This window comes from Apis florea, unplaced genomic scaffold (genome assembly GCF_048593485.1).
Source record: "Apis florea isolate Af1SG1 unplaced genomic scaffold, ASM4859348v1 contig_3585_pilon, whole genome shotgun sequence".
NCBI lineage: Eukaryota > Metazoa > Arthropoda > Insecta > Hymenoptera > Apidae > Apis > Apis florea.
The window spans coordinates 2,265,452-2,278,277 of NW_028256788.1; the positions used below are offsets into that span (position 1 = coordinate 2,265,452).

General features: G+C 34.3%; 1 protein-coding gene across 2 annotated transcripts in view; it reads right to left on the reverse strand.

Annotated features, from left to right (window-relative positions):
• Positions 1 to 237: 237 nt before the first annotated feature.
• LOC100869951 (uncharacterized) overlaps positions 238 to 12,826 on the reverse strand; it is a 74,614-nt gene continuing 62,025 nt past the window's right edge. For both annotated transcript variants that reach the window (XM_086914141.1, XM_086914142.1), the window contains 4 exons: positions 4,850 to 5,274; positions 2,920 to 3,105; positions 1,938 to 2,284; positions 238 to 864 (listed from right to left, as the gene is read on the reverse strand). In XM_086914141.1, coding sequence (XP_086770267.1) covers positions 813 to 864; positions 1,938 to 2,284; positions 2,920 to 3,105; positions 4,850 to 5,274 — 1,010 coding nt within the window. In that variant the 3' untranslated portion in view covers positions 238 to 812. The remainder of the gene's footprint in view (positions 865 to 1,937; positions 2,285 to 2,919; positions 3,106 to 4,849; positions 5,275 to 12,826) is intronic.

Below are 12,826 nucleotides of genomic sequence, written 5' to 3' on the forward strand. Positions count from 1 at the left end.
AAACATTGTTTCAAGTATCAATTGCGTTACGAGTATTCAATAACTTTTGATAAATGCAACGCCACTGACAATCGGCAATTATTATAAAAAATGATCTGTGACACTAAGAGATTGACGAAGTTTTACGAATCGAGCATCGGAATCACCGGCAACAACGAGATCGACGAAAATTCGTGTGAATTCGGAAATGTAAAACAGCTATACGGGAGTAACGTGACGAAATTTTTCAAAACTGGAAACAGCAGAATTATCGAAATTTATACAATAAAGGATTAAATTTACACAAATCTGTATAAAATTGAAATTGTAAAGAGGCGGTTATCAAGAGTTAATTATCGATAAAATCCATTTCTGTAATCCAATGTTGTTCGATATATAATTGAACAACGTTGCAACAACATTGACTGAATTTGAGAAAGTTTGCAATTAGAAAGTAACGTTTCTAATGGCGAAGTAGAGAAAAATACGACAGATTAAAAAAGTTACGTTATCATTGATCTCGATTAAAATTAATCGAACGAGAGGAAAAAATTCTTTACTCAACTAAAGTAAATAATAAATATTTGAAAATAGATAAATGAAATCACTCATCGTGATTTCTGACGAATCGCGAATTTGAAGAGTATTTGCGACACGATCCACGCGATGAATTTGCGAACGACGATCGAGGTGATAACGGCGACGGTGATCGATGAATTTGTGATTTTCGACAATGTTCGTTAGGAACCGGAAACAGAAAGAGGCGAAGGACATCTCAAAGGGTCTTCGCTGCTTCGACTTCTTTGCTTCTTCGTACGGTAGGTCGGCCTTTGTCAACCGATCTTTATCCATCGATCGATCGAATACTCGAGTGCTGCCAGCCATCTGAAATTCGAACGCGACGAATTGAATAATCTCTCCCCTAAATTCGTTCAAATTCGTTAACGAGCGAAATTTTTTTAATTCTTCACGCGAGTAATCCCTAACGATAAAATATTCTTTGGAACAAACAAGACAATCATCTATCTAAAATAATTTAATTTAACCCTTTTCGGTGAATCTTTTAGCTAACTTAAAATGACTTCACACGCAAATTAAAGTATAAAACTTTTATATTTTAATATTTTGTCTATCTTTACATATAAAGGAAGATAATTTATTGAACGTTAAAAATCTATGTTGTGTGATATTTTAACGATAAAGTAATTACTAAGAAACATTGTCGGTTTGTTATTCAAGGCAAATATCACAATAAAATATCATTACAAACTTACTTTACAATCTCAATAACATATTCTCGTTTATTATTCTTATTTTTCATCTTTTTATATTATATCTCAATTTTATCACTATTTTTCTTATCGTCAATTTTTTAATGAATAATTTCGTTATTTAAGTACGATAATAACTCATCTTGAACTAATATCCCAATAACTTATTCTCGCATTCATTGTCTATCATTTTTCACCTTCTCTTACCGCATCTCAATTTTTCACTATTTTCCTTCTCTCTATCGTCAATTTTTTACTAAATAGAAATGATCAAACTCATCTCCACTTGAACTAATTTCAATATTCCACGCTTCTAAAACTCAGAAACTTTGAAAATAATATTTCTATCGCCACGACAGTCAAATCAATATATAATCGGACTAACGTCGAATATGTATCCGCGATCTAATTTTAGATAAAAAAAATCTAACCACTCGATAGTATATTATTCCACGCTTTATAAATTTATATTTAAAGAGTTTAAGAATCTATTCGCGATATTTTAAAAAAATCAAACATAAATAAATATTCGAATTGCTGACAATCCAAGTGGTGCCTGCGTTGATGCGCAAAGAGTTAAATTATAAAAAAAAAAAAATGAAACTTAATTAAACCGTAATACAAAAATCGTATTACATGAAACAAGTATAATACGACGATAATAAAAATAATCATCAAGCGGGTTACCGTTTCTTGTCCATCTCTGATTCCGTGGCGAAGATGTAACTCCTCTGCGTGGGGTCAGGTGGCTGCAATTCGAACGCGTGCTTCCTGCCACCGGAGGTGGGGGCGCTGCTGTGCACTCTGAAACCATGAAGGCAGGCGACACCGAACGCCTTCTCGGCATTCGCGTCGTCGTAGAAATACAATGCAGCGTCTTTCAATACGCAATACCGCCTCGACCAACCGGTTGGCGAGGAAGTTTTCCTGGCGTGCTCCTGCTGCTTGCTCAGATATCCAAAGCAATCTGGTCTGTGAATCGCACACGCCGCCATCTCGCGCATTCTCAACGACGCTTCCAGCCAGGTGTCAACCTGTAAAATGCGCCCACGGTGATTGAAGAGGAACATTGATTCTTGGTTATTGCAGGATCGAATCTCAAACGTGGAGATAAAACAAGTTTTATTTTCGAATGTTGTGCTCGATACTTTAAGAGCACATTGTGAAAATTTGCAAGTGTCTTTTAATAAAGGTTAGAAAAGGTTGGGAGAGGGAGACACTGGTGTTGAAAGTTTATAAGAGATTCGACTTGATTTTTACGATTTTCATTAATATTCTAGAATATTCGTGTTATTATGAGACTTCAACGTAACTGATTGAACTACGCGATTCTTCGCAACAATTCCAGAGCGTCTAACCTAGCCATTCAATTAAGTTCCAACAGGCAGAGTCTCGAAACTTGGAGAGTTTCAACACGAATCTCGTTTTCTTAAACTTACAAAGGATTTTATCGTTTCATTAAATTTTTTTTTAAAATCCCGATAGTGGAGTGAGAATATTTGTACAAAATATATATCAATTGTTCAATTTGCAAAATTCGTATCAATTTTAATTTTTGTCAAATAAATTTTTTTAGATATCAAAAACTTTTTCTCACTTATGTTTATGCGTAACACAAATTTCTCCGAGCAAACGTAACGGAATAACTGAGTTTACACGCGACATTTACTTGGTCGTTTCTCTCAATGGCCTCCTTGATGACCGTCGTCCATCGAGCCGCCGCTTCTTCCGTATCCGCTGCGAGTCGAAGCGTCGGCGCGCCCTGCTTCTTGATCGCGAAACTGTGCAACCTTAGCTCGGGTGTTTGCTCCACATCGTACTTTATCAGCATCACCGCCCCCACCGGCTGTGAATCCTGCGAAAAACAACGGATCGTCGCCCGGTGAATCATTTCTCAGAGAAGAAATTTCTCTTGGTAAACAGTCGTCGCGCCGATTCGCACGAAGGAACGTGTTAAATGAGCTTTCGAGCCGTGAACGACTTTTCTTTTCCCAACTTTTGCAACTGTTCTGCTCCAGCGGAAGATGAAGCGGGTGTCCAAAGGGGATGATACCCTCGCACTGAGAAAATAACTCGAGAAAATGGGCACGTGACGACATTTATTTCCTTCGAAAAATTTATTTACGTAAATTTATGCATACATATGCATGTAGGAATTGGGATAAGGAGGAATTTCGTTAAGGAGAACATAAATGATCTCTAACCGGACTCTATGCAAGCGCTTTTAAATGGTTGCCTTTCAGAAGATAGATGGAAATGGAAATTAACCGATTGCTGGTAAAACAGGGTATCGTTGGCTTCAATTCTTCATTGTGAAAAGATTCGTGAAAAAATCAGTGTCCTCGAGATCTCTTTCTCTCTCTCGTTAAACGAGGGGATAATGAAAGCTAGGTCACAGGATGTACCACTCGCATGAAAAGGATAGTTAGTCGAAGCCCTGATGGCGAGTATAGGGGAGGATGATCGCGAAAGTTGTACGAGCTTTTCTAGTTGGCGACCTCGTTACATTATCACCAATTGTAATTACATCTCACCTATTATTAAATTGCCCGAAAGTTTTAGATCGAAGTTTTCAATGCTGATTTAAACATCTCGCATCAATATTACTTAACACGTTCGTCGCCGTGTCACCCATATATGAATGACGCTTTCTTATTTTTCTTATTCTTCAAGAAAAATAAGATTTTAACCATTTGCATTTGTATTATATTATTTAAGAAGGTTATCGATCAAGTAGGAAGAGCCCTCTAGAATGTAATTATATCATACGTATATTTATTAGTGTAAATGTATTATAGGATAGCGATTACATGGAATGCAAAGAGTTAAAGAGGAATTTTAAAGGAAATTTAACGGAACGAGCAGTGAAATATAAATATAAAATATACTTTCACAGAATCACAGAATTTAAAATTTAAGAATAACAGAAACAGAAAAGAGGGACAAGTATGATTTGTTAGCGAATCGCTCTGCATTTTTATACAATTTTAAATCTAAAATTATATAGTAACATAGGAGAGTGTTATTACCACCGATAATGTAGAACTAAGTTGAAGTTGCCAATTAGAGGCTTATATTCACACCAAAATACTTAAAATTGACTTTAGAAACGAAGGAAGTAGGGAGCGAAGAAGTAGAAGTAGAGACACTGAAAAACAACTAATTCAGAATCGGTGAATTACAAAATTAATTAATAAAAACTAAGAACTGATATATATATATATAAATATATCCCAAATTTTATATATTAAAATATATAAAATAAAAATATTAAAACTACTTCCGACAGTAACGTTTGGGCCCCGTTTGAGCAACTCAACGAAATCATTGACCGACGAACGTGTTAATAACAATTTCTTATTAAAAGTTTTATCCCTAAACAAATATAATAAATATACTATAGATTTATTAGAAATCTCAAATCTGTGTTGTATTATAAATTTTCACGAGAAATCGATAGGAATGTATCACTTTGTCGTTTCAGTGAATTGGATGTTAAAAAAATCCTCTTCTAAATACCGAATAAACATTTCACAATCCATTTATCAGTTGGAGAAAGAGAAAAGAAGAGGAAGAAGAAAAAGGTTCGAAGTACTAACCGCGTCAGTCTTGTAGTAGTAGAGGCAGTTGTCACGTCTCAAGGCGAACCATCTCCTCACCCACTTGTCCGTGCTCGAGGAGGTGGCGGATTTCCTCCACAGGTATCCGGAACAAAGCGGCGCCTCGTCGTTCCCTTCCTTGGTGCCGGGCCTGGACACCCGCGGCGCGAGCACGTTGCACGTCCTCGCCACCTCGAGCTCAAGGACGTCGGTTCCAGAGTGCGCGAGCCTCACCACCTCCGAATGGGTCGCGTCCATCACGCTTTTCCCGTTCACCGACATTATGATGTCGCCGACTTCGAGGCCCGAGCTCTCCGCGGGCGTGTCGGGCTCGATCGCGGAAACGACCACCGGTTTCGAGCCGTGGATCCGGAAACCGAACTCCCCGCCAGCCTCCCGCCTCACCACCACCCTCTTGTCGCTCTCTGCAAAGTCAAAAACTCCATCCTTTCATTTTATTTGAAAAGGGAATGAGAAAATTGATTGGTAATCAATAAATCCTTTTGGTTAAATAAATAACGATTTTAAATTTTAAACATTTCGTTAGACATGCTGTCTAAAGCGTTTATATTTTCTTGCGATTTTTGTGTGGAACGAAATATTTTTCGATATGGTTGATGGGAATATTATTGTAAACGAGAGATGAAGATGAATATTCGAATTTCGATTGTTATTTGCTTCTACGTACTTTGAATGAGTTGTCTCCTTGTTGTCAATCTAATTTGAAAACGTTCTATCTTATAGTCGCAAGATCCACGATAATTAATTCTATAATGTAAATATTAATTTTATAGTACATGGTGTAGATTTAATAGATTTATACAACACTTGTCAGACATTGTGTGTAGATTTCTGGTCTAAGTATCTATCCATCCATCCATCTTATTTATCAAGCATTGAAACAATGTGCAATATTGATTGCACATGATCGATTACGAACGGAAATTTGTGAGCAGAGCAGATGGTTCCGAATAAATTATGGAAGTCGTTTCTCTTGTCAAAATGACGGAGCTGATTGTCCTTTGCAATAATTTTTGTTCCTCGAAATTATATTTAATAAAAATTAAACGGTTAGTTGAGAAATAAATGGAGAAGGGAATTTTTTATAAACGAGAAAGATTTATTTCTTAGCGATTTTTCTTCTTTCTCTAATTAAATGATTCAATTATTTAGAATGGAAGAAATTTTTTTTTTAAATTATTCTTCTAAGACAGAAAGTAACTTCTTTCTTAATAAAACTTATTATACTAGATAATTTGTTACTAGATTTGTCTAGTTGAAAAGCCTTTTTTTTTTTTTTTTTTTTATTTAATAAAGTTAAACGAAAATTAAAGAAAAATTAATATTAAATTTTTAAGTGAAAATCTATAATATCGTACAGTGAAATTTTATTTATTAATTTATAAATAATTAAAACTAGCGTCAGAAATGAAGATAAAATGAAGATAGAGGGAGACAGCTTTACTTTTGTTACACTGCCACGCCACACCGCGGCGTGCCATGTTGTTTCCATCTCGCTTCCATCTAATGCAATCTTCAATCGCTTGTAACTAGCGATGAATAAGCCTCAATCAACATTTTTCTATTTGTTTCAACTTCTAGAATTAAACCATTCAGAGAATGTCCCATAATTTCGTAATTTTATTTCGAATAAAATCTCACTTCTATCCTCCTCTGTACAATTCACGAAAATATAAATACACCAACAGGGACGAACGCTGTACAATCGCTAATCCAGGATTCCTTCCCTCCCCCCCTTTTTTTTTTAATTACGATTTCTATCAGCTCTCTACATAGCCGGGCGCCAATGACCATAAGCCGAGAGAAAAGATTACAAAAGACTTTTTGTTCCTTTTAACATCCATCGTTAAAAGGTGTGTCACGAGCAAACCAGCAATCGGGCGTGGAAAGAAAAGGCATTGTCATTACCCTTACATCACTTTGGCCTCGTTTTCGAACCCTTCCAAGACGGTTATTTTTTATTCCGCGCGAGATAACCGTGGCGATTTACTTGGTTTGAACTTTCGGCTGCAATTTTGCGGGGATATTTTTTGGGGAGAACAGTGCAGTGGTGAAATAAATCATTCTCTCGGGGCTGGAAAATTTATACGAAGAGTTTTTGGCCAGGATTAAGGGTTGCTCCAATTTCTCAAACCATATTTCCACAGCTGTCCGAGCTTCATTTTCTATTCCATATTGTTGCGTATTCATCAAATGGAATTGTACATTCCTTTGTACGTTACTTTGCGCGAATAAAGCGGTTCGATAGAATTACGGTGCAATTCTAGGGATTTCATTCTAGTTATATAATTAGGATATCGCTCGTCGATCGTTTCAGTACGTGATTTTCCACTCTTGCAATAATTTTTATATCACGCAATGAATTTATTGCGATTATTATGTGTCTTTAATATTAATAGCTATTTTTCTCTCGATTCTAAAGAAACGCTTTAAATGCTTTCCCGTGTTCGCTTACTCGATATAATCCTAGATTAATGCCTGGTAATTATTTTTAAAGGCTAAGGAAGGGTGCACTTAAGGCGGCTGAACGAACACTTTCGTACTTTTATTAAACTTTTTAATGTATCAATTAAGAGTTGACAAAGTATAGGAAATAGTATGGTGATAAAATTTCTTTAGGTATATCTTGCAAAGAAATTTTCATGGTAATGTATTAAACAGAAACTTTTCTTAAAAAATTGTTCAAATGTTTAATTAATCTTTTTAAACAGTCAAATTTTCTGGAAAAATCAAGAAGAACGGATAGTGGAACGAAACTCTGTTATTCGTGGATACTTCATACCATACCAATTTCACGAGTTTTAAAGTTTTTCCATTACAAACAACGTTAACAATCTACACTATGTTTTAATAATAAAAGCTGAACCAACACTCGCAATTTCGTTTATCGAATTACTTATTTAAATTAAATAAATAAAATTTACTCGCAACAAACAAAAAATATTTCTTGCAAATAACAATGTTATCATTTATTCCACGAGAACGAATTATCGAACGAAAACAATGTCTGTTTTAAAATCGAATCAATCGATGATAAAATATCTTAAAATTGGTCGGTTGGGAGAATCAATCTTCATTGATTATCTCCACTACCTGATTACTTATTATTTCAATTCAACTTTATTTTTATTTAAGTTATAACGAATTATGAATTTATTCCATCGCTCTTCCATTTCTATCGATCCTACGTTTCTAGATGCAACACGATTGAAAAATCTCGTCAATATGCTTCGAAATTGTAAATTAGTCGTATTGTAAATTAATATTTCGATCTCTCTCTCTCTCTCTTTCTTCGTTTATTCGTGAAAATTGCGTGGGAATCGAATTTAAAAATTATTTATTCCTCGAATGAAATTAACACAAACTGTAAACATTACGAATTTTTCTTTTTTTTTTCTTTTTTTTTACACAAATATCACACAACATTAATTAAACGAAGTCATTTCTTGCGAAAGTTTAAAATACTTGCACAAATTCATTCACACACACGCGCGCGCGCGCGAATCGATATCAAAATATATCTTTTACGATAAAATTATCCCCCGCAATATTATAATAATAACAACGTTCGTGCAATTTGCATTTATGCAAAATAACAGAGGCAGCGAGTATTTGAAAACGTCACGAAACAGGAGAACAGATATTTTTGGGGGAGGGGGGAAGGGGAAAAAAAAAAAAAAACAGAAAACAATGAATGAGCATAGAATCGGAAACGTTTCAATCGTTTTCGTTTCAGAAACAGAGAAATCTTGGTAACTCCCGACGTTTGTCGTGCAAATTTGAAGAGAGAGAGAGAGTACTATGCGCTCCCCAAAGCAAGCGCACAAATAGAAAGGAATACTGGGTAAAAATAAAATGAAAGCAGGACGGTCCTACGTCGTCGTAGCTACATAAATAAATGCATTTTCAGTTCTATTTTTTTTTGTGCCGTTTTTTTTTTTTTTTTTTTTTAACCTTAACATTTATAAAGGGGGAAGTATTTAAATTTTTGAAATGTTAGGGGAAAGATGGCGGGCAAAAAAAAAAGTAATCAGAACGAAGCTAAAATTTCAATATAATATCGTGGAAAATATTATTATTATATACAATTTCATTGTGGTTTGTTATATTTAATTATGATATAACTATGGTTTAGCGGGAATTTTAATTATTCCATTAAATTATTGCATTTTAAGTAGCAAAATATTGACGAGTGTAATAATTGTAAAAATTTATTAACTTAATAATTTTATGAATTTTATGATATTGTCGAAAAAATAAATAAAAATTGCATTGTTGAATGAAAATGTGAATTCATTTATCACCTATAACTATATCTAATTTCACAGTCAGTAATCACAGTCAGTAAAATTTAATTGATTTTCGCAATATATATTCACCCTCATCATCGTTGCAAGCAACCGCATTCAGTGCACTGCTCGTTGCGATGCTAAAATTTGTTTAAAAATAAAATTCAATTTGAAGGATATCTCATCTCTGCAAATAACGTAAATAGAAACGATATTAAACACACGATACATCTATATTACTCCCTGTCAAGAGCAAATTTCAAACATCGTTTCTTTTCCCTTTAAGCGAAAAAAAATTCATGTTACAAATAATACATTGAAAGCAAGATACTTCGTTCAAAGAGTTCGGGAAAAAGTCATTCTGCGTGTCGTCTCATCTCTACAGAAATATTAACGATACTAAACGTAGGACATGTTACATTTTTAAAAACAAATTTCTTCTCTCTTCTCTCTTATGCAAACAACGTTTCGGTAAATATTGAATATCGAGATACATGTAAGGTAAAAATTTGGAATGAAAATCAATATTCAGAAGATATCCCATCTGTAACCGTGGTGTGTTGCACTTTCAAGAAAATAAATTTTCTTTCTTTTTTTATTTCTTATGTAAATGAGAAACAAAGTTTGGTTTTGGATCAAAAATCAGTTTGCTAGACGTATCATCATCTATGAATACTTGAAGTTTAATCTATAGAGTCTAGGAACGTAGAAACTGTTAAGCTCGGTTTATAAACGAAGATGATGAAATCTATTTTAGAAGAAGGAAGCCACCCATTCGTGCCTGAAAATATTATATTTTTTTCTCATATTCCGTGTTAATCATTAAGAAAACTAATTAATCACAAATTAATACAAATAGAATAAAGATGTAAAAAAATATTATTTATGAATTTTATCAATTGTTGGAATTTTTAAAATATTAACTAAATTACACGAATTAAAAGAAATTTTTATAATGGTTAAATAACAGTTGAATAATCTAGGATTCTTTAGGACAGAAGTTTTTAACTTTTCAAAAAAAAAAAAAAAAAAACACGAGCGATATGCATTATACATTTATGGATATTACAATCATTATGCTAAAAAAACACTTCGAAGCTGCAGGTTAAGACGTATAAGATTTGCATAACAATCGACGCCTTGGTCAAATCTATGTATCTTTCAAGAGACAAAAAAACATTTCTTCTTTGAACGATACGTATGAATATAAATAAAAACGAAATAACGATATAACCTACAAATTCACATGTTCCAGAATTCAATTGAATTTCAATCTCTATTTATACGTTTAAACAACAATAAGCGTGTTGCAATGTGTCGTAGGCGTTTCTGTTTACATGCTATCTAACTACTTGTTAGGTATTCTCGTAATCGAGATCCGAATTGAGATCGAACGGTGGACAAAATTAAAATAAGACAGAATCGTCGCCTACGAGTGCAACGTACTACAAAAATAATTACTTGCGTCACCGCATTCTCGACGGTGGCGCGGTATGTCTGTGCCCAAAGAGACGATTGTTTCACCTACTACTATATAACAACTTTCATTTTCACGTGAGAGATAACCCAGAGTAGATTCCCCCTTTGCATCTCTTATAAATGAATAAAAACAAATGGAACGAACTTTAGAATTCGTTCATCGAATCTTCGACGCTATGCGGTGATATATCGAATTATAATCCAATTATAGGAAGATAAGTTTGATAACTTGATACGATGATTAATTCTATTTTCATATCAATATTTCAAGATATTCTGTGTTAGAACGTAGGGATATACAATTTTGTTATAAACTATTTTCTTATTACACGGTATAGTGTAATAAGAAAAATATATTTTTAAAATCAACTGGTAAAATGAATGAAAATCCTTCTCCAATTCCTAAGATGGTAGAAAAGCGATCTGCTTATGCCTTATATTATCAAATAGAGTACCTAATAAACTTTGAATAATTTCTCTAATATTCCTTACATTATCATAATTTCTTTATCTTCTTGCCTTCAATTTCTTCAGCGTCGTTCTCGCAATTAAAGCAAATGCAAGTAAGAAATTCATTATAAATGGATATTGAAATCATATTGCGATGAAAAGTAATAAGATTATCACGTTTTAGAAACTGAAATTGCTTCGACTTTTTCAAGATGTACGAACACGTGTATATCTCCGTTAAATTCTAGAAATGGGAAATCGATTGGGATATTAAAACCGTCGTATCTTCTAATATCGATATTATTACGTTACGGTAAGTTAAACTGAAATAAAACATATTTGAATCCCCCAACAATTAAACTTGGCCTTAAACAGCGGAGAGAGAGAGAGAGGCCGATTTATACAAAATCGATTATCGAGTATCTAGTATCTGCGGCATCGTTCAACAATATCTTCATCAAATGTCCCGTGAATGTACGTAAATTGCTTATAACACTTACAAGCACACAATCAATTAAACTGGAACGAGAGACGACGTTAATTCGACTCGCACTCGGCACTCCTTTTAATTAACATGCCATTCATTCGCCATTTCACAACTCGCGTACAATATCTTTGCACACGAAAAGTTCAACAATTCCCTTAGCACAACAAACTTTTTCCAACGCTTTTTCGAATCAATTTTTCATTCGCCAACAAACAATTTCCTTCGATATACGCAACACGCGTTATTTCGTGCAATATATTTTAAACGTAAATCTCCAACGTTCTCGAATATTTGGATGAACTTGAAACTCTAAGAAAAATTTCATTTCGTATCTCTCTTTCTCTGAACGGCGTTGAAAATAAGAACAGGCCGACTTGAGGCTATCCAGGAGAGAGAGAGAGAGAGAGGGGCGTCACGCCATAAAAATAATCGAGTCCTTGCGTCACCGAGTTTCAAACGTAATCAGGTGTGTTGAGATACGTGCTCAGCCTTTTGTCTCATCATCCTTGCCCCCCCCTCCAACTACGAGAAACACGCAAAGGCTTCGTTTTATTTTCCGCTTATAAAGAACTCGCACGCATCATTCGTCAACCCCTTTCGTGGTGTCAGAAATAGCGAAAAAAAAAAAAAAAAAAAAATTACTTTGTTGTCTTTTTCCTGACATTCTCGCGTTCCAAGGTTACACTGGTTGCTCCAGAGAGAGAGTTGTTACGGATTTTATAATAGGAAGGGGAGGCGATCTCTGGTTGTAAAATATCTTGCATATCGACGTGTAAAGCAATACGAATTCGTTTTTTTTTTATTTTTTTTTTTGTTCTTATTGTGACATGGCAACGAATTGATGCAATCGTGGCAAGTTTACTGGTTTCGTTGAAGAAATTCAACGGAGTTGGAAAAAGAAAGAGATCTTAAAGCTGATCTTAAAGTGATTTTGAAGCTGGAATAATCCACGTTGCTGTACAAATTTGTTTACATCAAGAAGAACGATATTAAGAAAATTCGTGGCGACCATTTAACCAGTGTGAATTTTAATTTCGATAGGGGAGGAAAGCCTCTCTTAACTTTTGTTTGATTAAATTTGTACGCGGCCAGTATTTTCAGAAAACTATTTAAATTTCCTGTAACGACAACTCTGTACAACAAGAAACAACAATGAATCGAAACGTTCAAACGCCAAGTGTTTTAATTACGTTGCGTGTTTAATTACTCGGGATATTGATAAACTATTTTCAATTTGTTTTGTTATGCACG